At 37.6% G+C, this 27,814-nt stretch overlaps 1 protein-coding gene across 4 annotated transcripts in view; it reads right to left on the bottom strand.

The window, feature by feature from the left end:
- Positions 1-27,358, bottom strand: part of TCF12 (transcription factor 12) — a 169,031-nt gene extending 141,673 nt beyond the window's left edge. For 2 of the 4 annotated variants that reach the window (XM_061999259.1, XM_061999260.1), the window contains exons 1-3: positions 27,068-27,358; positions 25,744-25,843; positions 24,906-24,978 (exon numbers count right to left, since the gene is read on the bottom strand). In XM_061999259.1, coding sequence (XP_061855243.1) covers positions 24,906-24,978; positions 25,744-25,818 — 148 coding nt within the window. In that variant the 5' untranslated portion in view covers positions 25,819-25,843; positions 27,068-27,358. The remainder of the gene's footprint in view (positions 1-24,905; positions 24,979-25,743; positions 25,844-27,067) is intronic. The other 2 variants (XM_061999263.1, XM_061999262.1) reach the window with 2 other exon arrangements.
- Between the last annotated feature and the right edge of the window lie 456 nt (positions 27,359-27,814).

Genomic DNA, 27,814 nt, shown 5'->3' with positions numbered 1-27,814 from the left:
TCTGGCCCAAACTTCAATAAAGGTTCAAGGAAGAATCATTAGATACTAGAAAGGTTTTATATTTCTTCAAATATATTAAAAGTTCAACCACTTTCATATGCTATAGCCCGACATCACACCATCTGATTTCACTCTCTCATCTGTTAAACTTACCATATGAACTGCAGTTTCCTTCACATGTACTATACCATCACTACCCCATCTATTCAGAAGGTAAGTAAACTTGATGGAGATTCATATCTTCATTTAAAAGTTACAAAGTCCAAAACTGGGACTGCTTTTAACATGTAGACTTCCATTTCATTAGCTATTCCACTTTATTTAATCCAGGACCAATTACTCAGTTTCCTTTCATGCTTTTTTTTTACCCCTAGATGCCTGTGCTGTCTTCACTTGGCAGTTTTCTATGGCATTAATACATACACCATCAGTTGTCAAAACAGTAACACTATCAGCAGCAGCTTGACTTTTACTCTCCACTTTTCCTGTGTGGAAATTCAGACAGTCTAAACATTCAGCTTTTTTTTATTACTAAATTTCAGGTCAGTATAAGTTCTTCTAGTAGCCCCAGTAGTTTTTCTGACTTTAATACTCCATAGCAGCCTTTAGGAGCAGAAATAAGTAAGCAAAACAGAGTTAATTCCACATCCCATTTTAAAACAATCTTGAAATCTATAGCAAAGACTGACAGCTTTCAGTGCACACTAAGATGACCAAGTAGTGTCACAGAACTCTACAGATAGATCTCAGTGACCCAACTGTTGTGCACTTGAAAAGGTACAGAAATTATATTCAAGCCATCAATGCTAGACTTTGCTTCTTAGAGGTTAACATTTCAACTGCCTGAAAACCCAAAATGCAAGCACTATTCAAAAGCAAATAATTACAATCTTCCACAAGACCTACAACAGTGAACAGAAAAAAGCCCTATGGTTCCTTTAGGAAGATGGGTACTTTTCTACACTAGCAAATGAGTCCATCTGAGACAAGAACTCTCCTAATCAGTTACAGCCCAGTCTCAGAGAGACATTTAAGATCTGTACCCTTTGACTGAGACAGACATGCTAAGATTATCTCCATGTAGAGCTTTTTTCAAAGGACTAAGCCACTACATGCCTGTATATGGAATTTTTAGCATGGACTTATTATTGTGAATGGGTGCATACACAAATCGATACTATAATACCACTTTTTATATGATTTATCTTTCCCAATACATATGCTATGGTGAATACTTACTGAAATACGTAAAATCACAGTCAGTAAAGATCACTCTTGACTATTAACAATAGGTATGTTTACCTACAAACAAGGATCTATCTGTACCAAGGCTGTATTCTTGTAGTACTAACTTAAATATTACATTCAGTATTTGTGTGAAAAACATTTTCACCGATATATGAAATTTATAGTTCTCTTTTACATCTACTGCATCTGTGTCTGGAGGCAAAGATGGGACAAGTTAAGAATTACTTTACCAGATGTTTTTTGATATTAAAAAAAGTCCCAACTAAATTAAAAGGGAGAAAAGATCATTTTTTTTTTAATGACTGCAGGAAGAATAAAAAGAAGCAAAAAAAAAAAAAGTGACGGCTGCAAAACAAGGAAGAGGAGTTCTAACCACTGACAGTGAGATGGTTTGGGAAGGATAGTAAAGCAGTGAAGGACAAGGAAAAATAAGACAGATATAAGCAAGTGAAAATATTTGAAAAGCGCCAAAAGATAGTATTTTCTAATAATCGGCACGTGCAGGCACACACACTTCTCTGCCCTTCCTTCCTCCGCTTGATCATTTCAGTAACTGCTCCATAGTAACCTCTCAGAGGAACACCCTTCCTTCAAGATCGGAGGCATGCGGCCCACAAACAAATTCCAGTAGGCAAGGCTGTCTGCACACTCTGAGCCTTCGGCGTTGCCACCAGGTGAGAGCTACTGTTGGGCTTCCTCCTAGCTGTAGTATGGCAACGTCAACCCCTTCTTACCTAAGCAAGACCACTTTTTTGGGTGGCAAACAGGGAAGGCAATTGACATGACCACCTTGAACAGATTAGGCTTTAAAAATTAAAAAAGGCACACCCTCCACCCCCTTCCAATCTCTGCCTACATTTTCATCAAGAGCAGAAAGACAGTAAAATTAAAGCAGATATTACTTGGATAGACTCAAAGAAAAAGAACAATTTTCTTCAACAGCAAGCTCCATTTCATCATCTAGGTGACACAGTAATACCCATTTTCCAACTTAAAAGGAGCTGATCATGTTACAAAACATCAGATAACAGTAACAGGCAATATCAGACTATTAACGCACCAAACTCAGAGAATGAAAGAAGGTATTTAAGCACAATACTGACTTGGTATGATTTAAGATACCAGCACATATACAACAGCCCATCCTTTTTTAAGATATTAGCATATTGATATTAAATTGTTGGATTAATGGATTACAAAAAATAATACCATAAATTAGTTCTGATACATCTCAGCAGAGCTGCTGAAACAGAAAAAATAGAAAGAAAAAAAGAAGAGATCAGCATTCTAGAAGTATCCCTGGGGGAAAGCGGCAGCCGATCATGGCACACATTACCTCTGCCCCTTGTTCATCCATCTGCTGCACCCCAAGGAATGCCACAGGGAAAGCAAACATGTGGAGCACAGCTAATAACAGCAATTCTGTCCATATTAGAAACTAATTATCACCCTTTCCTATCAGGATCAGTGCTCCCAGAATTATAAGCAATTTACCCTACTAAATGCAGTCTAGAATTTAACACTCAATAGCTTTTTTTTTTTTTTCTAAACGATGTTTTGGACCTGTTTATAACAAAAATTGTATTTCCTGTCCTTTCTATACAACCTACTCTTGCATCTGAAGATTTTTTTTTAAGTGATGGGATGAAGAAAAAGGAATTCTGCTGAAACAGTCCCATTTCCAAACTGCACAATAGCTATGATTAAGTCTATGTAAATCTAACAAAAAAAGGCAAACATTGGTTTAGTATTGTATTAGCAATCTTCTGGAAATAACAGCACGAAATCTCATTGCTCCCTACCAAATATATTACTTTTCATTAGATACAAGGCCATAAAGCTACAAGATGAGATAAAAAGCTGTGAATAGCATTTTATATACTGACCTTGCAAATAGAAATCCGAGTTTTTCCCTGATCTGTTTTCGTTCTACCAAACTAAAAATTAAGAACTTTGAGAACTGCTGAGATCCCTACCCATTAGACTGCTCTACAAGAAAGTAATTATTTACTTCAAAATAATCAACTGAATCTTGTTTTAACTAACATCACCTATTTGAGGCACTACTTCTGCACACAAGTTATTCCAAATGTTTACAGAACAATCCAAAGAAACAAGAAACACAGAACACCAAGGAAAATCATGAGCAAGACCTGAATATAAAGAGCATCAGGTATGTATCAAAACAGTGATTCTCTCCCAAGGAATTAATTTCTATTTGTTTTCTATCCATTGACTCGTTGAGCCAAGTACTCCTTTAGCCCTCGCAACCCTAAGTTTCTTATCACAGTCCACCAAGACCAAAGTACCCTATTCCAAATTCCCTCAAAGCCCCCTGCAGCTAGCCAGCAGGTGCCATTTTTTTTTTCGAGAAAGACAAGGTCAACATCCCCCTAAGGATTTGAGCAAAACGTCTCCTCAAGCGAGCAGTCTGGGATTTGAACTTGGGTCTGCTCCCTTGAGACTGCACATGTTGACTGAATGCCTTGAGGTAGCAACGTCAAGAACTGTTACAGAAGGGTTTATAGAAAAGTCTCAAAGATGTATGTGAAAAGAATTCTAATGAAAATCACCCATCTACTTTGTACCTTTGAAGAACACACGTTGATGTTACCCTGCAAAACATTTTTAGATGTAAGTGAAATGTTCTCCAAAATAATTAATTCAAAAGCAGAATAACATTTAGAGTCAGGCACCAAAGAACTGTAAATACATAGCAGAGTACAATTTCTTGTACACAGTCAAATGTAATAGCAGTATGTATTCAAAATACATGCTACCTTTAAAAAAAAAAAAAAACAACAGAACAGTGAAGACTATATTTATGATAAACTATATCCTTTAGCATGAAGAGATACAAAGAACAAACCTCAGGCAAAAACACCAGCAACTTGGCTTAATAAGATTACAGTACATTAAAAGAGGCTCATAAGCATTTTCTATAAATGAAACGTAAAGCCTCATGACTATATACAATCCAGAAGAACCAATCTAAGCTCATAATGAAGGTATTGCGACAAAGCTTAGTACCTGAATCACCAACAGAATGGTGCATTTTTGCTGTAGTTGAAAATTCCATACCAATTAAAAAACAGCCAAGTTCAAGTGACTTGTTCTAGCATAGTAGTGTACTAGTTTTATGACTAACATATTGGTTACAAGGCAAATAATGTTAATTTTATGTAGTAAAGAATATTACTCATTCATGCAATTCTTTTCTCAAAATGACAGCATGTTTACTGTGTAATAGAACATGGCTGGAAAATTTAAGCCACACATCAAATACCCTTAAAGAAATCACCAATAATATATGCATATTTAAATCAGTACAAAACACTGTATTTTTCTTGAACAGAGTGTAAAAAAGGTAGTATGATCTTCTATGGGAAATAAACTGTCAGACTAAAGAAATAACCAAGAATTGCATTCATTAATTCATTAAGTAATGGCAGTAAAAAGAAGGTGAAAACTGGAACCCAACAGCGCTGCACTCCAATCACACATGCCCTCTACCAGTACACAGCACTAAAGACTATAGTGGACGTCTTCCTGTGTGACCTGATCTAGGTGGACCTGCTTTGGCAAGGGGGTTGGACTAGATGATCTCTAAAGGTCCCTTCCAACCCCTACCATTCTGTGATTCTATGGTTCTACAAATCAGTATCAGGCAAATTTGGTTTTGTTTTTCAGCTTTTCAATTTTTAGTCTGTTTAACTCCATGTCCACCACAAACACACAAGCCATTATATCATTAGCATCCCTCCAGAAAGCAGTCCTACAGAAGATAATCTAGACTAGCAATGACACTAATTTTCCAAAACAGTAACACCAGCAATAAGAAACAGTACATAGGCTCGTCTACCCACATCCTATTTACCACTCTTATTTAGATTCAATAACTAAATATACATTAAAGTAATTGTGCAACTATACTTCAGCATACAATAAATCCATGTTCCTTAATATGTCAGCATGAATCATACCCAGGCTTAGAGGGAAAAAAAATAAATTAAAAAAGTACTTAGGTGTCTGTCCAGTCAAACATCAATTAAGTCATCACTGGTCGAGGTCTTTATTCCTCTAAATGACATCTCAAACCATAAACAGATAACTTTCATTGTATTTATAAGAGTTACCAGGAGGTGATTGGCATGCACAATACATACAGCATGGTAAGGAAGAACTAAAATAAGGATATTCTTACACAATTTAGTCAACCATTCCTGCCATCATCTACTAAAATTAAAAACTAAGAAAAATCTCCTTCTGTAAACTGAATTACCTAAAAAGTTTTTCCTGTTTGTTCAATTAAAAGGAACATTTAATCCTGAAAAAAAAATATTTTAATTCAAATTTGAAGACAAACAAGTCTTTGAGGAGATTATTAACCTACAGCTAAGTGTCCATAATGAAAGCAGAGATTTAAGCAGAGCTCCCTCCTCTCTGAGAGGACATTTTTTTCTTAAACATTATCAGCGTGTCACAGGCCATAGAATAAAACCAAAGGGCAAGCTCTTTAATCAACCTGACACTCCTAAGGAGTGCAGATCTAACCACAGACAGTCAGATATTTACAGATGAATCATAAGCTGCACAAGGAAAATGGGGGGTTGCTGTTTTTTTACTAATGCACAGCAACTTACTACATGTAAGCACCTTCACAGTCAGCACTGGTAACATAAAAGGGAAGTCACATCCACGGAAATGTAGGCACATTCAGCAAGCTTCTGCTTTGCAGTATCTACACTTACCAAGACACCTCCTGCACTGCAGTGCACATGGTGTTACCATGACATTTACTTTTGAAGTCTTCCATTCCCAGCTCCAGCCACAATTTACAGAAAATATTTTTAAGGATATGCCATATTATTACATTTTATTTGAAACACATGAGGCCAAAAGCTTTCCTAGGACTACCATCACTAACTCCGGTGCTAACGAGCACTAAAGGAAATCATCAAGATCCCCAAATATAAAGTCAAAATAGAGAGGACGAAGACAAAAAGTGTTATATATCCAAGACAGGAGCACTTAAACAGTCATATTAAAACAGAGCTCAAACTTGCCACAGTATGTTAGAGGCACACTTCAACAACAGAATCACCTCTCTCCTCAGTACCACATACACAGGTGTCTGCAAGGCACTTCCACTATCAGCCACATGCATGTCCAAAAAGCAACAGAGAACAATTTACAGATTGTGAAAGTACATCTCTTTTGGACTTCTACTTCCCTACAAATAATCTTGTACAAGAGTGAATGACTACTAAACAAACACAAAAGGCAACAAATGCCAAACAACCAGCGTTGTCTCAAGCCATTAGAACAATTATGGACAGGCAGATGACAGTTTCTGAACCTAAATTTCCACACCCCAAAAAACCTTAGCATCCTGGTGAAGCTCTTTCCCTCCGAACAGCCAAATTCTAACAGCCACCTTCTCCTACCAAAACCAAGCTAGTCCTGAGAGCAGAACAATTTTGTTCACTGCAGAAAGTAAACCACAACCAAGTTCCACCATACATGCAGTTGTAGCTGTACAAGCGAATGGCTTTCAGCCAGCTTGACTCCTATCAGTTGCAGGCAAGAAGAAAACCAGACAGGTTAATTGAGCAAAGGCTTGCTCACTGTGGGACAGCAACAGAAGACTTATTTGCACTACTGGAGCCACTATGCCAATAACTTCTGATAGTAATACTAACACTTCACAGAAATCTACATGGTCACCTTTCCCCAAACAAAACAGTTACAGCGCAGAGATCATTAGAATACAGAGCAATAGTCTCAAATTGGTTGAAACCATATGGTTTAAGATACAAAGTGTGTAATAAGAAGAGTAAAACCTGCCAGCATGCAAGCAGCTTCAATACAGATATACTTCGAGATAGTTAACCCAGCATCTAAACCAAATTCTAACAGTAATATCCTGTCCTGTAAGGCAAATGCCACTGCTATAAGTATGTTCTATTAGGTATAAAATTCTTAAGTCTTGTAGGAATTTCACAACATCAATACTTCTTTTGCAGTCTATACGCAACTCAAATTAAACCAGATACATAAATAAGTGCTTGATTTTTAACCATATGGATAATATTACTGACATGTACACTGGTCCAAAGTTGCATAGCCTACTGAACTCAGATCAATGTAAATTAATCTGAAGAATAGGAAAACAAAGGAAATACTAACTAGACATACTCTATCAATTCATTTAGCATCAAGGGAAAAAAAAAAAAAGGGCTAAAAAGTCCAAAAAGTATATAAAAATAATGTTAGAAGACTACCAAAGTGAAAGTGACCAACAAGAAAAAAAGCAAGCTTCTATGGTGATTAACAATGTATTCTAAGAAGCTGTGATAAACTGGAATATATTTCTGTAGAAACAAAATACTAACACTAGAACATAGAAGACAAAAGCTGGAAAGTGATAGAATTGACAAAAATTATCCGATTAGAACTAAAATTCCACATGTATTTAGAGATAAGAATTAGAACACAAAAGACTATAAATGTTTTTAATAAAAGAAGAGATTTCTTTCCCTGAGAAATGAGATCACACCAGAATTCAAGAAGCAGCAACCTACATCACAACCTCAGCCTATTTGCATACCATGATCCAGCAGGATGAAGGAGGAAAAGGCAGTTGGTATTTCAGTGCTGACAGAAGCCAGACACCAGATATCTGCACCGCTTTTTCACTTCCAGTTCGTTCATTACTACTACTGTTACAGAACACAGTACGGTATTTCACAAGTGTTAGCATGCTTTACATTTTAAGCTTTTTTTAAAGGAAACAAAACAAAAAAGGCAGAGTCTTCACACAACAGACACAGATCACAAATTTTCGTTTCATCATAAAGGTGTCCACAATTTTCAAAGACATAGTATGGGACTGCTGAGAATTAAGTCATTCCCTATCTTGTTAAGATTTATCTGAGTAAGTTCAACAAACTTCCCAAGAAAAAAATAATATCATTCTCAATAGCATAATTCCAGATGCATGGGAAACAATTATGTATTTTGCATGTGTATTTAAAAAATAATTTCCAAAAGGTCTAGAAACAAGTAATTATTGGTGACCTGATCTAGGTGAACCTGCTTCTGCATGGGGGTTGGACTAGACGATCTCTAAAGGTCCCTTCCAATCCCTACCATTCTATGATTCTATGAATTGATTTTTTTTAACCAAAAAAACCCTGCCTGCATTTCAATTCAACCAATCATAAGGCTTCAGAGGAAAATGCAGGCTAAAAACATATGTAAAAGCCTACATTTCCAGAATATACCTGTGAGAAGAAACTAAGTGATTTTTTTTTAAAGGAAAAAAAAGGTATTTGAAACTGTTCTCACATGATTATGATAATCTTCATTTGAGGCTGTATTGTGAATACACATACAGTCAAAATGTATCAAAAAGTATCTCAGACTACACTCACTATTTTTAATGTTTATGTCCACAGCACTCCATGTATCATGTATTTTTTCTTGTAGACATGCAAAAGAAAAAAAAAATTCACTTCTGCAAGACACTACTGTATGAAAAAAAAAAAAAAAAAAAGGAAAAGAAGAAAATTTAAAACCACCCAAACATGGCACCACAAATAGCAATGAAAGAGAAAGTTATTGAATTGTCCCTGGGCATTTTGTCTATCAAGACATGTTAGAAAGACTAACCATAAGTGAAACACACCATGCAGAACACAGAGTTCAGGACTGGCATTCCTTTATTTCATGTTGTACGAATGCCTGGAGAAATCACATGCACCTTGAAGCAGTTAACTATACTAATGACATGGATGAAAACAAGTCCAGGACAATGCAAATGACCAAATAAAATTCTAAAATTAAACATCAGCTGAATATCCAGAGAAATTCAAATTACCCTGTGCAAGAAATCCATTGTTTTTATTGCTACCCAATTACAATTACATTATGAAAGTATTAGTTTTTACATTAATACTTACTAATACTGCTAACAACGTGTTACAAAACCCCAATCATTCTTTAACAGCTCATCTTTCTTTTAACTAGGAATTAGTAAGTTCATAGTAAAAAAAATGAATTCAGAACTTGAGAAGTACTCCACATCAAAGCCAGAACAAAGACATCCCAAACAATCAAAACAAGAAACAGAAACATGGTAGCAGACAGTAGTAAGCACACAGGAATGGATGTGGCCATGTGCATGAAAAATGCCAGGGGCAAAGTAATATAGTTCTTTATTTCCCAACTTCAGTTGAACATTACTCTTTATAAATGTTGATGCTGTTAAGCTTTGTTCTGAGTTTTGGGATAACATAATCCTGCCAAAAGAATTATAAAAGTTACTTTCACACTCTTGTTTCTTTACCATTTAAATCAGACAAATATACTTCAAGAACAAGTTGGAGATGTCCATCTACAGTAACAAAACAATGAAGGATCAAATGTATACCCTGCACATTAACAACAAATCAAGTGCTAAGATCCTCTCCAGTTTTTTGCATATCAGTCACATGGAAAAAGCAAATAACCTTCCTAGGGTAAGTTTCAATTGGATTTATCTTCAGGGTTCCCATGGAAGATACTTCTAACTTTCTACCCCCACAACTTTCAGTGTCTCTCCAAATACTAAGCTTCAGTATAAACACCCTACCTCTCATAAATGCTGCTATGAAATTTAAAAGTAACTACCTTAAATCACTTGAACTACAAAAAGATGAGAAAGTAAGTATGATTCTTAGAAAAAAAAGGAAAAGAGGCCTCATAACAAGTATCACCTTCATTCATCACATTCAAGTTGCTGAAATGTAACCTATACATTGGGGTGAACAGTTAATTCACCCTCCAAAAGGAATGTTTAACTCAAACTGGCTCACATTCTCTCCCCCTTCATACGTTCCTTACTGCTATATCAGAAATCCTATTGAAAGACAGAATAAAGTCATAGTTTTTGGAACACTTGTGTGAAAATTTCACCCCAACCTGGTTGATTTTGCTGAGGTTTACAGAACGTAAAGCTGTTGGTTTTGTTTTTTTCCCCTAAAAAATGGTACAAACAAAAAGCAAGTCATGACATGCCAGTTTAGCAAAACATACTAGCTTAATTTTGCATTACAAAGGATTTTTGGAGGGTTAAGACACTGTTTTTCTCTTGTGAGATATTTATGTACAGTGTCAGTAATTGAGAACAAAGCACAGTTAATAAAGTATTTGTTTTTAAAATATCAGTAGTGCTTGAAGTCTTCCCCTTTGACATGTATTTACTCTGAAACTGTATTTCAGAAAAGACTGTATTTAATGGTATACAACTACTTCTATGACAGAAGAAAAACAAGTTAAAATGCACTGCAGAGGAAAGAGAAATTAATGTGTTGAAACTAACTTCTTAATAATCATTAGGTTAGATCGCATTTGTTTCATAAGTTTAAAACACATACTGTAGTAGGAAAATTAGCTTTTCCATCTCCGTTAAAGCCCAAGTTCTGTCTACTACATCCCAAAGGGTATGTATTAAGTATTCAGGATACAGACACAGTAGCAAATGCAGTTACATTTAACACAGCCTCATTTCTTGTTCCAGTCAGAGTAGATTTTGTCAAAACACCCACTTGATTACTGAATCTTTTTAGACGACTTGTTACCATATCCATGATTATTAGATCATGGCCATAGGCTAGACACTGGTACATATATCCAGCTGTCAAAGTGAGTTTAGTCCATTAAATACAAATGATAGTTATGGACAGGGATGTTTTCTGTTTATGTATCAGGAAATCCTTTCAGACTAGTAATTTTCCTCCTTGAAGAAATTTAGGCAATTGTTTTTATCTTTGCTTTCTTATTTGGATTAGCTTCAAATAAAATTTACAGCAATGAGAAGCATATGTGATACATGAGGGTGTGCTGGAACAGTTTCTAGAATGTTGGTGAGTCACAGACTGCATTTCCACATTTTCAAATAACACATTTATAAAGGTGGATAGTACCTCCATTAAGAATTGAATTTAAAAAAAAACAAACCACCAAACAAAAACCTAAACAAAAAACCCAAAAGTATTCATCAATGTTAAAAAAGACTGAATTAAACAAGCAAAGGAAAAAAGAAAACAAAGCATAAGAACAGTTCCTCAAAGGGACACAGGAACTAGGCAGCAAGGTATAAACAGAAATTTTACCTCTCTGCTATGTCCTTTAAAACTCAAGATTATCCTCTCCTCATTATGCAATAACACAAACTTGGCAAAAGTTTTTGATTGAGATATTAATGCTTGATTTAGCTTAATTAAATTACAAAAATAACAGCACTAAGTATGGAGTAAGAAGAATTGCTCTTCCTAGTTGATTTTTAGATATGAATTTTCTTGAAGTCATTAAGATTTAAAAAGTCAGATTAAGAATTTGTTAACTTTTTCATGATGTGTTATTCCATATCCCCATAATTTAACATCTCCAATAAAATAGTAGCATATAGGGAACCAGAATATCTCGATAAGTATTTAATATCTCAAAATGGAAGCTTGTTACGTGAATTACATGAGTTGCTAATTTTGTTTTATAATTCAAGTTTAAATTGTTTCAGAATTACAATTTCAAAAGACAAATACTTAACTTCTCATATCAAATTCCATTAAATGCTACCTTTGCAAAGCTTGATGAAATTGGGCCACTATTAATACATACGTACATCTTGAGAACACAACGAGCTTAACTCAACATATTTCAGGGAACTTATTGCAATAATCCCCAAAATAGTGCCTACTTAATCAGTATTTATTGACCCAAAGGCTAAAAGGATACATAAAGAGAACTGTTGCTGGAGCTGTGACAGACCTTTTTTCCCCAATCATGACTTGAAACCAACTGGCACAGCAGTTACAGGAAACTTGGGTTATTAATGTGTTTGTTCTCAAGGATAGCTAGAGAGCTTCAGTGCATATGTCTGCTGATGCAGCATTAAATTTGCTTAAAAAGGGAAAACAACAACAAGCAGACACCTTGCAGAGACTAATCCCCTTGATTCACAGTGTAAGTGTAATCAATGCTGACCTCTCCTTGGCACAGGACCTGGTCACCATACCAAGGTCACCCCAACTTGTCTGTCCAGGTTAGACCAAAAAATGTAGAAACTGTAAGTAACAAGCCCTGTCTAAACTGCTTAGAGCAGCAGCTCACTAACACTTCCCAAGGCCAAGTCAACCTGAAGCTATACTTCTTTCTTACTCTGAGAAAGAGGCAAAAGGAGGCAAGGACTGAAAAACAAAACCCAAGCTAAAGACCACTGGCATGATACATGCAGGCATCTGCTACAGCAGGGAGAAAGTTCTTTTCGAGTACAAATTATTAATTACTTCATTCACCCTTAATTTCACTTGGAAGGAGAAAAAACAAGAGCAAAATGTTTGTTTCATTCTCATCTATATCTACTTTTTCAGAGAAAGTTGTAAAACTAAAGACTATATTAAATGAAAAGCTGCAAAGGATAGAGTAGGCTATATGGGTAAATTCAGAATCCTTCTCTTCTAGAGGTTCTTTCAGTAACAAATAACCACTTAAACATGGAAATCCCAGTCCACATGAAAGAAGATGCTGTAAAGTGTTAATCACATTGTCTTCTCACTTAGGAATACAAAGAATTAGTACGAACTTCTCTAACTTTTAAAAAGATCCAACATTTTTTAATAAGGAAGAAATTAATCAACTCTATCCTCACAGCACATATAGAAAAGGATGTTACTGCTGTCTACAGTACCTGCACTATACAAGTTGTCTCTGAACTCCTACATTTCATCTTGAGGAAAAAAAAACCTGACTTAGAAAATATATATATCTGATGGGACACATGACATTGTTAATTTGGTAAAAAAAAAAACATACTCTGGGGAGGAAATACTTATTCACAAATATCTAGTCATGACTGTTGAAAAAAAAAAACCAGGATCCTAGCTAAGATATGTTTTCTAAATAAATACAGAACAATATTTCTCCCCAAGTGATTCTCCCCTATTAGTGTTAAAATACACGGCAGCAAGACAACTATTTTACCTAGAAAGAAAGAAAACATCAAGCTGAAAAGCACCATGAATAAAACAGTGTATTTTCACAACTGTTTTGCAGTAACCACAATCATGGAGGAAACTCTATTTTTCCAGGTACTGCAAGAAATAAGTATTATAGAAAACTATGAAAGCCACGCCATGATACTTTTGCAATCAACACTACTTAGATATTATAACAGCTCAATCCATACACACATTCAAGCTAAATATGAAATATAAGAACTGTTCACAGCAGAAGACTTCAAAAAGCTGTAGCTTTATGACTTGGGGATTCAATAGCAATTAGCTGTGTGGGGAAAAAAAAAAGCGCATCACATATTTTAAAGAAATCTATACCTCCTGCTCTTTTTACTACAGCTATGTACTAATACTGACAAGGTACTTGCAGATCAATGCACCAAACGCTTCAAGAGATGCAACAGCTCTGCCAAGAATCCTGCCTTCAAAACGACTTGCATTGCTATGGCAACAGCATGTTCTCCAGTATCCAGTTCAGAGACAACCTATGACACATGCATGAGAGATGGCCAAACTCTGACTGATTTTTCATTGCAGCACAAGTCACATTGCAAGTGAAAACCAGTGTATATATAACAGAAAATATACGGTACAAAGCAAGTGGTTTTCATGACAGTTCACAGGGTACTTGGGTATAAACAGCTCCTTCTAGGAAAAAAAAAAAGCCATTTACAAAATGAATACAGACTACTCAAAGGCCAAAAGGAATGAACCATTAGCATATATAAAAATTGCATTACACAGCATCTCCCATATTCAGGCATTTACCCCTCCTCTGATCCCAGTTTCCCCTAACAGCATTGCGTAAAAAGGAAGTCAGTGTCAGAATATAGTACATAACCAGATGATTGAAACCGTTATTCAAGATTCAACAAGTATCTTCAAAATAAAGTGGGTTTAATAAGTAAAATAGACAAGTATAACTATAAACTTCAGTTTTACTACATCCCTCAAAAAAACCAAAAAAGTCATCTCTTAGAATGCTTCATGTTCAACCTAGAGGTGTATTTACAAATGTGGTCTTTGACATGTCTTGAAATTTCTTCACCTAACATGAAGAGTTTTAAGCACCTGTGCCATATATATACACCACTCCTGCATTTTTAAGAGTTTGTATACTATCATATAGTGACCATTTAGTAATTCAAGTCTCTAGAAAGGATAAGAAGCAAATTTTAGTTAGTCACCATTTCTGCACTTGCATTACCTAACAGTTTTCAAAATGTAAACAATACCAGCCTGTTGCTGCTCACCCAAGTTCATTCACCCCTGATGAACCCATACATCTTTCCTGTAACACAATGAGAAATGTAACAACATGGTTGTGTTCTTTATGTTCCTACCAACCCTCGAAGAGTTCAGCAACCTTTAAGATTGCTGTACAGTACAGGCAGAAGCACTCAAACACTGAAGACTAAACACAGAATTTGTAAAGAATCACAATCTTCCTCAAATCTTGGTAGAAGAAAAAAAAAAAGATTACATTAACTTTTATAGAAGTTGACTAGTTCCAACTTTAAAGAGGTTGGCTTACAAAGAGAGAAAAATAAAAGGCCCTTTTGCTGATTCAGGGCCTCAAAGGCTGTTGGGAGACTATGTTCTGGAGAGGATATGGTCTGCCATCCTTTAAAGCCTCTCTCTGCTTCTTTTTGTATTATCAGGCCTTATCTAGCTAGCTTTGCAAGTAGTAACATTACAGGTCATTTTTAAACTATGCCAAACAAACTAATGATGTGAACAACAGAAAGGTCTTGATTTGCTGGGTTTTTATTTGGGCTTGCAGTTTTGAGAGGGTTTTTTGTATAGGGCTGGGTGGGAGGTTAATTTTTTTGGTTTAGGATTCTTAGGATTCTAAGTTTTAAAATTTATCATCTTACAAATACTTGCAAGAAAAAGATCTAATTCAGATGTTCCTGTCATAAGTAATATTGACAATGTCCATTTTTTTGTGTGCTTACTACTGTCCTCTGGCAAGGGAATACAATAGCAAAGATATTTTCAAGGTTATCAAAATAAAGTCTTTACACAGCACAGAGAAAACATCACACATTACATGCATTTACACACATAAAGTGGCAGAGATAATTCTTATAAAAATCAAACTAAGGAAAAGGCTTTTTATTTACCATACCATTCAATCACCTGGCATCTAAGCATCACAAGCACAAATTTTCCAAAGACACACTACAGAATACAGCCATTTGAACACTGCAGTAATAAGCACCACACATCATTTTTAGAAATATAGAAAAGCTTTTCATTACTCCAAAACTCGGTCATCTTCATTAAATCACCATCTCTTCATAAAAGCCTTGACTTCATTTAGTGTTCAAGAAGATGAAAGAGCAGCTACCCTCCTTATGGATTACTTCTCTATTATAAGAGAATGTTTTGCACGTCAAAAAGCAAACATTAGAGGATTAAATGATATTGTAATTTCTGCTCTTGTTTATTTGCAGTGGGCAGTGAACAGAATTGCAAAGAAACAATCAGTGATTATTTTAAGCTGTGTTCTTCTGCAAGGATTATGACTCATGAAGTTGCTGCATAAAAAAAAATGGAACAGGATAGGTGTCGCATTGAAAATGGTCGAAACATCACAATATAAGAAATGTTTGTCCTACAAGCAAAGCTGTCTGGTTTAATCACTTCACAGAGTAGCCACAATAGCTCTTGGAATAACACCATGACACTAGTATCTTGCATTCAAATCAACAAAAAATTTAAATGAACACTGAAATTCATTCTGCTACAGAAGACTAAAAATACTTAAAGATTTTTTGAAATATATTTATCTCCACATCATCCTACCAACATCAATGCACCACAGTAGAAAACTCAAAGAGATACTTGGTTACAAGCAATCCCTGCAGCATGCAAAATGCTAAGTTTGATGACTTTATCATGGGTTTATCTACATCTTTTAGGCTTTAAATACATTGTCCAATAGAACTAGAGAAACAAAATTTGCAAAGTAATGTTACTTTAAACTGATCTCTTTTGACTTTCGTCACTTTATATTCTAATAGGTATGAAACATGGTAAGTTCTAGGTTTCACTAGATCCTCTGTCTGATTCCCTTCATACCGCCTTATTCAAGTAAATTAACAGTTCATTCTGAACCTTTATATAGACTTGAAAAATGCAGAAAGTACACACAAAAACCAGTAAGATGGACTCAGTTTTTATTTTAGGTCAGTCTTGGAACCACTCAATACACTAAATATTTTGTCTGTAAAACCTGAACATGGAAGAAGCAGACTAAAAACTAATTCACTCTCAAAAAACTATGGTATACATGTTAAAATTAGCAATATTTCGGTTATACTCTAAACAGAACAGATACAGACACCATGTAATGCTACAGATAAATTTCTTGTTTATATTCAACTAAATGTAAACTTAAATTCATTTAACACATAGAACATTCAGTCTGATATTCATCTGATATATTTGACCAAATCTGCATTCTGTTTTAACTAGGTATGTTTTCCTAACAATTAGTTCTCCCTATTCATCTGTATATTTAAAAAAGGAAAAAACCCACACCATCTAAAATGTAATTTTCACTCAGAATACACTTCTATATAGAACTGTAACCCAGTCTAACTTAAGTTTCTCCATGTTACCACTGCTTCATCTTAGTCCAAGACAAACTCTTTCACAGACAAGGCACAAACAAAATGTTAATGCGAAGTGAAGCAGAACATAAAAAGAAAGTGGTTCAACTTATTACTAGAACTCCATATAACAGAGACACAAAGATGCTGCTGTTTCTGCAGCTACAACTAGTACAGATAAAAAAGGTTGCAAAACAACAACAAAAAAGCAGACTTGAAAAGTGTAACATAAATCACTCATGCTTACAAAAAAAACCAAGATAAGCAATCTCTGTAGAAGATCTGGAGTTAGAAATCAAGTCCACTGCAATAAGTAAGATTTACTTCAGAAAAAAAAGAGTTCAAAACTGTCAGTTGTATGTAAAAAATATCTATCTTTTACTAACCAATAAAGAGAAATTGTGTTTAATACCAACAATTTACACTTTTTACCTTCTTTTTAAAATACAATTCTACAGCATGAGTATTTTCTGAAGTTTTCCACAACATTAACATGGAAGTGTAAAATTTTCCTGTTCAAGACGGACCTTTCTTGCTTTTGTTCTCAGGTTTTACTGTCATTCCTAGAGAGCCTCACTCCACTAATAAGGCTGTAAAGTAAACCCTTTTTATCAAGTCTCTTCCTCTTCCATGCCCAATTCCAAGTACTTCTTCAGAACACCAGCAATGATTGTTTTATTGTGATAAGTGAGATTATTCTGTGTTACATTGCTTTAGGTCAAGTAAACTACACGTTCTTCCCAATTTCAACTCCTTTTTTTTTTTTTTTTAAATCCCATCCTTAGCATACAAGAAGAATCTAACAAAGTCCTAAGGATTGACTGGGTACATTTTAGCCTGATTATCCTCTGAAGACAGTGAGATATTATTAAATATAACAAAAGCTGCTCTTTCTGAACATTCTTGGTATTCAGTTAACATCTTCACCAAAAAAAAAATATGTCCTTTATATATTTGAATGTTGTGTTTACAAACACAGCTTTGTTTCACAAATGAAAAAAAAACAAGGCATTCATTCAAGACATCAAAAAAATTATCATTATCTCATCTTGGACTCATAATGCAAAAAAAAAGAAAAAAACCACACCAAAACCTTGTCTCTATGACCCCTAGTAAATAACAGATTGTAGTATTTAAAAGGTCCAGAAATACTTCTAAATCATCAGGTTCAGCTACACAATAGAACTAGGAACTTACGGGCTTTCACATTAATTAAAAAGGCCAACAAATAAAAGGAGTAGCCATCATTATTTCAGACAGAACAAAACATTTGAAATACACTTCCCATTCTTAGATTGATAATTATGCACTGAAATAATATCTTCTCCCCTTTCCTCACAAAGCTTAATACCAGAAAAAGTGATTAGCTGTATACACAATTTAAAACTAGTGATGACTACTCAATAAACAATCTCCATTAAATAGTTCACATGGCAAAAGAAAATAATGTCTTCTCTTATTTCTTTATTTACTAATTAAATTCTGTGACTTTCTGACCGGAGCAGATACAAAACTAATTCATTAGTAACTTAAGAGAGTTTGCCAAGTTCATAGTACATTATATAGTACATTAACAGAATTTTGTGTAACAGTATCTATAGACTTCATCTATAGATGAAGTAGAATTAGCTGAGAAAAACAGCTGTCATACCAAGTTGACAGCAAAATGACTGAGTTTAAGTTCTCTGTGTGCGACAGCTGGAGCAAAGTGCAGCGAAGGGAAACTCTAGCACATATGTATGAATGACCAGCTTTTAACATGAAATCCCCTTCCCAAGAACAAAAAAGAAATAAAAAAATAAACTGTAAATATCTCAAGTCTTAGTAAATGCTAATGAAATAATACAGGTTCTACAGGAATTAAGAGACTGAATACAAGTTCAGGTACAATCAAAGCATACACAAGTAAGTAATAACCTCATTTGCACTACTCTAAAGAAAAAGACTTGCGCAGATAACAAGCAACTTCTCACTCTCTCTTCAGGATTCTTCTTCCACTTCACTCAAGCTCTTGTTCTTGTGTTTACATTTATATTGTCACTGTTCTCTGTGTAAATTGAAATATACAGCAACAGGCAATTCCAAATGATTTTCCTTCCTACATCCCATTAAGACCACTCTCCAAAGCATCTGAATACCCTTCATCACTTACAGCACATGAGAAAAGTTTGACAGATCAAGGAGCTACTGGCTGGGGTGGAGGGTGATGGCTGGAGATTCCCTATCCTGGTAGTTCCACATCAGGAAAGGACAAAGCACTACTGCAACCCCAGAGCTTCTGAAGCCACCCGGAAATAACATTGCAAAGATCTTCCTTGCTTTGTCAGGCAGTAACATTACATAGGGATTGGAAGTTAGATGCTGTGCTTGTAAACACTATAATCACATCACTGCTCTTACCCAGCGAAAACTAACTGCTGGAAATATGAGATACACTTTTTGAAAGCACACCAATACAGCACAAGTTACAGTTTCCCTTAACAGCATAAGGTCTATCTCTAAAAAGAAGACAATTGACGTGAAGTTTACACCATCATCTTAAGTTATAACAGTCGTTTGAAAACCATGGCCAATGACAATAAATTTTAGATGAATATCATTTTATGTGCTATGAATAAACTTATACGCTCACCAAGCTAGATTCCGAACATATAGCAATTCCAGTAACTTTTCCTTTTCTCTAAAAAAAAGCAAACAACAAAAAACCACAAAATTGAAAACAACTGAGTATCCACAAGACCACAACCACCTTGCAAAAGAATGTCTGCTTGAAGATTGGGTTATCAGTTCCCTTGATTCGTCCAACATTTATTTTCCTCTCCTCTTTCTCCAACAGGAATATGGAAGCAGTCACATAGTTCTTTTACAAGTTATACTTTTAAAGACTGTTCATACAGTAAATATCTGATAATTTATCTTTGTAAAGCTGAAGGGAAAAGAGAACCAATAGTGAGACAGAGGCTGCCAACAGGCAAGCTGCAGTCACGTATTTACTAGCACTGCATCACCCTCCTAGGTTTCTCAACACAATAGGTGAGGGATCCAGACCAAAATATTCATCTAATGTTTGGCTCGTCTGAAGGGTAATAAATCAGTCTCTCCTACAAACAACTAGAGGGGAGAGAAGCTATGGATATCTGTCTGCTTTAAAGTACAAGGCTTCTCCAACTTCCCAGACTCTTCTGAAGGAGAGAGAATTTAGCATCCCTCAGATCCACAATGAAATAAGAAGTTATTAAGCCTGATGGTTCACTTTTAACAGAAACAGATGATAAATTAGATTTTAAATATAAAAATAAGAGAGCCACATAGCTTTAGGATCTAATGTTTATTTTAACAGGCCACCCTAGATTTCTGGCATTTAACACACAATAAGCTTCTTTTGAATAACAGACAAGAACACACAGGATTATGACACACTTCGGACAACAAAGCCAGAAATACAGATCAAATTCCTGAAATATAGGCCTTCCACCTTTTGGGGTTAGCTTTTTTTTTTTAGTTTAAAAGACTCTGTCATGACTGAACACATTGTATGACCAGACTCCGTGACTACATGAGACTTCTTATCTACTCCTTAAATTCAAGGACTAGGAAGGGGCACTAGGAATTTCCTATGCCTCAGTACAACACTGTACCAAAAACACACACACAATGATATCAGAGAACAGACTCTTCATAGGAATCAGAGTTCTGTTTTTTTTAAAAAAGGTATTTTGAAAGGTTAGGAGAAGTAACTTGCTTATGTAAAAAAGTTTCATCCTCCTGCAGTTTTCTCCAAGGCTGTCAGAATTAGTGCCTTCTCTCCAACTTTTATTGGAGATTAACCAATGCAGTATTTAAAACATTGCCCATCCAGGTACCTCTCCCAGGGTTTTTTGTTGGGCCTTGTTTTATAAAGAATTGCTGATGCAAAACCAGAAAAGAAATTAAGAGTTTCTGGGATTAGCAAACAGTAATCAAGTCAGGTTTTGCTAATTTGGGAAACACTGTTTGGTAACTTAACAGACCTGCTAAAGAATTGCCATTGTGCCCAGACTCAAGACACATGGCCGTACTTTAGGGACACTCAAGTTAATGGCATGCCATCAACTTAAATGGTCTTTGCATCAAGTCCCTAATTAGTGGCCTATGCCAATCCATTCCTTACAAACTCAGTACATTAGTAGAGAGAAAAGGAAAGGTCGGCCTCTAGAATGTCCATAAAAGGTGACCAAACTGACACAAGCAGACATTTAACCAGACAAATTCATAATTATTTCTTCATGTAGATCTAGTATGAGGAAGGATCTTGTGTGTCATGGGGCACACAAGATTTGCTACCCCTTTGTTTTGTGTCAGACATCCACATGGCCTTACTTCAGCCTTTTCAACTGACACTTCACATATACACATGCACAGACCCATGCAAAAATAATCCTATTGGTATAAGATGGCTACAAAAATTGAAGACAGCAGGCCACATAGAAAATACTGTCTAGATACAGTCTACATATCTAAGAAGATCTTTGCAAAAACGGGGGGAAAAAAAGCACCTTTAATTTAAGGTTCCACCCCTGAGACTAAAAAAATTTCAATTACAGGAAGAATTTAAATTGAGATCAAATCTACTGGGAACTATAGGAAAACTTCACTATTGTTGCCTATGGCAGACATCCGAATATTGTGACTGGATTTCAGTGGAGCTACCATGAGCCTAGGATGAAAACAGTACCTACCCAGGTTTGTATTGGCATACATTTTGCAGTTTTGACAAAAGCAAAACAAAGCAAAATTTCACTGCATATCATACTGTTCTTTACCACCATCTAAAAAAAACGCTGATTAGAAAGTTTGACCTTTGCCCTCTCCTTCTACAACGTCTAAGATAGACGTGCCTTAATCTTCACAAGTTGGTTTTGGAGGAGTAAGGAATGGCAAGTTCTGTTTTAAACAACAAGTATGGCATGGACTATTTTGTGGCCTAACTCACAGACTTACATATGAGGTTACTTTTCCAGTATGTTTATTTTCACCAGTAGTCTGGCCAAGTTATTTGACTTTATCAGCAGCTTACACGACTTACCGTCATAAGATACTATGATATATCAGATCACTTATTTCATCTGTAGCTTTCATTCATAATGCATGGATCAGTAGAAATCTGCTCCAACACTAGACTTCAGCTATCATTTCATCAAAACACAATGTTCATTTGTTAATCCATGATACTGTTTTCTTACAAATTACAGGTATGTCATACTAGCTGTTTTATTTATGTACCCCAATTATGCATATATTTCCACAGCATAATCAACAGAAATACTGCAGAACTATACCAGATCAAGCTGGTTGTATCAGAATTAATAACATACACCCTAGTATTTTCAATACTTCACAAAGCCACACCTGAAAAACAAACCGAATTTAACTATCCATGAACAGCAACTAATTTGTCCTTTTAAACTGGGGGCCTGGAGGATGGTAAGAAAAATGCATCATGAGCATTCCCTCCTTCCAAATCAAATTTCCCAGAAATATACAGTCTTAAGAACCATGCAGACATGCAATTGATTTTCAATTACTTAATGGCTGCCATTAAGCTGCATCCCAAATCACTAATAGGTTGAGGGGAAGCAGTGAAGGTGTTTTCACATTTGTTTATTTGAAGCTGTGACATGATCTAGGCAGACCTGCTTCAGCAGGGTGGCTGGACTACATGATCTCTAAAAGTCCCTTCCAAGCCCTACAATTCTATGATTCTAAGAAAATGAGAAAAGGGGGTTTTATAATAACAAACAATAAACACTTTCCTTTAGTATGCTTGAAAAGATATCAGAAAAAAATAAAACAACTGAGTTTAATGGGAAAGGTACTGAAGCAAACTTCACTGTAATTGCCATCAAAATTACAGAAAGTCTGTGTCAGAGGTAGCAGTATTCTGTATTCAAAGAAAAAAATTTAGGCATCTGTGCATGGAGTACTTTTCAGTACCAGATAGCTGAAAGAAATAACTACCCCCTCCTATCACATTTCTTTTTAAAAAGTAGCCTCTAGCAGGAAAAAAAAAAAACAAAAACAAAAACAAAACTAAAGGTTTTCAAACATTGTTTGTCATAGAAGTTACAGAACGCTTGAAATTAAAGCAAGGTCACAATTAAATTTGAGTACTGGAAACTCAACGCCTATGCTTCACCAGCGATCTTAACATAGTCTTTCTGCAACACTTAACATTGGCTCAGAACACAACTAATATGGAAGTTTGTCACCTCTCACTCCTGCAGGGCAATCCCCTAGGTCAAGGCTTAGGCCACAACATTACAAGAATTAGGGCATACAATGCCACTAACCAGTAAATCTCTACAACTAGAAATGTTTTGAAATAAAACCCTCAACTATATACTATTATCCTTCCCCACATAATTCGGTTGAGGCTGCAGCTTGTTTGACGGCTGTAGGGTACTGCTCACAATCAGTATCTACATGATGATATATCATAGTGGTAAAGAAATTCAAGGAGTCAATAACATTGTTTCTCCCAAACAACTAAATAATCTGACATATTCTATTTTTATGAGCCATCCAAGGAAAGAAGAGGAAACACAATCTACATATAAGGCAAGGCATATTACCTAACAGTAATCAAAAACCTAAACTAAAAATTTAAGCTTTATTATTCAACAGAAAAATGTTCTCCTTTTCCATGAAAAAAAGGGGAAAGGGGAACATAGTTCTTAGGTTATACTCCCCACAGTGAGGTTTACCTGCCTGAATATATTTTTAAACAAGCTTTTAAGAAGTAACTATCTTGACTATGGGTTGGGATTCTTTTCCAGAAAAAAAATAAAACCCAATTAACAACATGTTATATATGCAGTTTTGCTATCTTATTAGTGACAATAATTTAAATACAAAGACAAAAACACGTATCTGTTTTAGGAAACAAAAAAGTAAAATGCTTCATTTACAACATTTGCTATGTATTTTCACAAAATCAAATGTGGCAAACAGTGTCTGAAGAGTTTGCAAAAGTATACAATTCAGAAGTTTTAAGATGCTTTTAAAACCAAAAATTCTAAAGTGTCACTAACACGCAAGGTGTCATTTGGACTTAAAGGAACAGCTCTTACAATATAAGAGGCAAACAGGAGATGTCACTGCACAACTTCGAGCAACTGCTTCACTCCTCTACTAGCTTTCTAAAAATTTACTTTCACTAACTTTACTAAAAAAAAAAAAAAACCCACACAACAAACATCACTTTGTTGTGTTCACTTAAAAAAAAAAAAAATCACTTCAGTTTCTCTCTTGTAAGTAGTTATAAACATACCCTTTAAAGAATGAGACAAAATATCTGTTGAAAAATTCCACTTACTTTCTATTCCAGGCTTAGCTTAAAAGTCACTGAAAACAGGCATTAAGTGACCTCAATAAAGTCACATGCATAAACCTAGTTACTTGTTTTCCAGATGCACTGATAAAAGTTTGATGCGAGAGGATTCTATTCATCAAGACTTTGAGAACTACATAGTACTAGAAAAATTATATTTGCCTTACATTGTGTTTAAAAACTGCATTTTAAAATGCATACTTGAGTCAGGAGTGTTTTACTATTTGGCATTTAACTTAAGTGTTTTTCCCTTTCATGCAGGGGCTAGAAAGTACTTCAATTGAACAGGTAGGTTTGATTTTATCAAACAAACAAAAACAGAGAAGCCATTCATTTTAAACATAACAGATAAACAGACCAGTTGCATGTGAAGATGACTAGAAATACTTCATACTTTACTGGGACAGTAGTCTAAGGCATATAGAGGAAAAACGTAGTTACAAGTTAACAATATATTAAAAAGCCAGATCAAAACACCACACCTCTAATTAATCTTAATACCTTATGAGAACATGCACAAATGAAAGATTACCATACTTTGAGTACATAAAGACTAAGCTAAATCAACAAGACCTAGTTGTATCAACTTTCTGTATTTCGGATGCATCCTACCTGATCCACTGAACTGGCTGCTTCCCAGTGTAGTTGGTCTGGTTTTCCCACTATTAACAGGTGGGGAAAACATCTGCAAAACAAAAAAAAAAAAAAAATCATTTAATTTGGCTTTGAAACTCTGTGCTATATAATCCCTGTAAGCTTTTGAGGAAACAATTATTTTATTCGTGAAACTAAACAGAATGTATGTTTAGACTCATGAAATCAATAAGCGAAAACACTCTTTACAACTTGTTTAATACCACCAAAGTATCTTTTCTACATTAACACAAACAATTTGAAAAAAAATTAAAAAGGAGATCTACTAGTACTATGACAACTGAAAAGAGTTATATATCTTAAATTCTGCTAATCAACATGCATTTCTTCCTGATCCATGAGTTTAGAATCACTGGATAAAAACAGCATTCGAGAGGCAGTGATTTTCTATCACGTTGATAAATCAAGAAATCTGTTAAACGTATCACACAAAAAATACTTATAATTTTGTAAGCAAAACTATCAATAAACAACCTCCATTATTTATAGGCATCAAAATTTATTTTGGTTTGAAGAAAAAAAAAAAACCCAAAACCAAAATACCATTGCCACATGCCAGCTTAACAAACATAATTATTAGATTATGGCATCACTGGGTGAGCCTGATTTTAACCAGTTAAACCAATTGACCCAGCTGGTATTACGGTATTAAATCTGGAAGTCTAGACATTACATCAAAGTTCAGGTGTCCAACTTGGCTGAGACAGAGCCAGCCAAGACCTGCACGCTGCTGCCCCTACTCCTCAGTGAGTTTTACCAAGCAGAAGTAATGAGAAGACCTCGAAGAATATCCTACCGCACTGAAGTCCAGCAAGTCGCTCAGTTCCTTGTCGGTTTCTATAGCAGCCATCCTCTGCTGCTGGGAATTCATCTTCCTCCGCTCCTCCGATCACCTTCTGAGGCACAAGGAGAGAAAGGCACAGGCAGGACCTCAGAACGTGGCTGGGGCCGATCCTCAACACGTGGAAATTGGTCCTTAGCGAAGAAGGGCCTCTACTACCCGTATCCCTGAGGCGGGGTGGGGGAATCCCAAGGGAGCGTCGCTTCGCCGGGCGGGGCAGTAGCTTCCCCAAACTAATCAACTCTCCTTAAGTTTCCCCAAGCTCCCTCATCTCACTTCTCCTCCACTCCAAGCAAAGTACAGACACATCGCGTAGGGGCCGCCGCCCGAAATTAAGTTTCTCCCCCCCACCACCAGAAGCAAGCGAAAGCAAATAAACAGACGCGGCCCCAGTGAAGTCCGGAGAATTAGCGAGATTAACTGATTCACTATCTCCGCAACAATGGGGCTGACAAGCGGGGCCGGCCGTGCCTCAGCACAGCTCTCTCTGGCCTAACATTGTTGCCGATTGCCTTGCCCGGCGGTGGCGGCTCTCCCCACCCGCGGGCCGCGACCGCCGCTCCGCGCTCGGGACCGCGGCGGGCCGGGAACCGCCCCCGCGCACCGCACGCCCACACGCGGGGCCGGGCGCGCGCGCCGCCAGCGGGCGGGAGGAGGGGAGGCGGGGGGGGGGGGGGGGAGTGGAATGCGCGTGCGGCGCGGCGATATGTGTGCGCGCGCACGGCAGGAGACGCGAGCGGGGGGGTGGAAAAGGAGGGGCGGCGGGGTCCGCGCTTTCCCTTGTGCTCGGCGGGCGCCGTAGGGGAGCGGCGGGGGCGCTGCCGCAGCCCCCGCTCCCTTCCAAGTTTCGGAGCCGCCCGGCGCGCCGAGGCCGGGCTGCGGCCGCCACGATCCCTTTATGAGCGGTGAGAACCGCACAGCGCGTAACGCGCGCCCCGAGCGCCGCCCGCGGGGACTCGCTCCTGCCCGGGGCCGAGCGCCGCAGTTCGCCCGGGGTCCGCGGCCCGCCCCACCGCCGGCGGAGACCTCGGCTCGCCGCACGCACGCCCCGCCACCCGGGCGATCGGCCGGCCCCGGCAGCCGCCCCTCGGACTCCCCAGTGGCGCCTCTTCCTTCTCCGCGGCCTCCCCGCCGCCCCCGCGGCGGGCCCCGGGCAGCCCCGCTCCCGCCTGGCCACGGTCCCCTGCCGCCGTCTCTGCCCCTGCGAGCGCCCGGTGCCGCTTCCCTCCCCCCACTGCTCTTTTTCAACTTCTCCCAGTCCCTCGCCGCCCGCACTTACCTGCTGCCCCCCGTACGCTCCGCTGACCAGGGCCGGGCCGGCGGCGGCGGGCGGGCCGCGGGCTGGGTGGGAGGCGACGAGCCGAGCGCTCCCCCCCCCCCCCGCTGGAAGGAACTTGTGGGTTTCCCTCAGGCAGACATTTTTTTGCTTACAGGGCCTTAGCACCACGTTCACAGCTCCAGCTCCGTATCCCTCCGCGCCGAGCGCCGCCACGGCCTTAACCCTTAATGCACCGCGCCGCTACCGAACGCCGACCCGGGGCCGGCGCACCGCGCCGCCGCGCTGGCGACAGCCCCACGGGCCCTCCTCGGAGCCGCCCCTGCGCCAGCCTCAGTCCCCGGCGCAGCGCCGAGACGGCCCAACGGCGGGGCCAGCCTCCGCGCGTGGGCCGCCCGCACCGCAGGAGCTTGGCGGGCGGGTGTCGGCGGCGCGGCGAGAAGCGGAACGCGTCGGCCTCTGGCCCGCTGAAGGATACAGACATGGGCACCCCCACAAACTAGCACCAGGGAACAAGAGCCCTTCCCACCACTTCCCAGCTCAGGCGAACGGCCCGCACGACTCTAGCATTGAGAGAAATGCACGTGCCCCAAAATACCCAACACACGTTATCACCCTGAGTCCACATACCTTACAAGATTACTAAATACTTTTATTCTATCAACGTACGGTCTTACTTCGCCAAACAAATTTGCGTATGAAGTACTTCAAACATTAACAGCTTCCTCTTAAATACATACAATTAAAACC

The sequence above is a fragment of the Colius striatus genome, chromosome 7 (assembly GCF_028858725.1).
Source record: "Colius striatus isolate bColStr4 chromosome 7, bColStr4.1.hap1, whole genome shotgun sequence".
Taxonomy (NCBI): Eukaryota; Metazoa; Chordata; class Aves; order Coliiformes; family Coliidae; genus Colius; species Colius striatus.
This window is presented reverse-complemented; position numbering and strand designations above follow the sequence as displayed.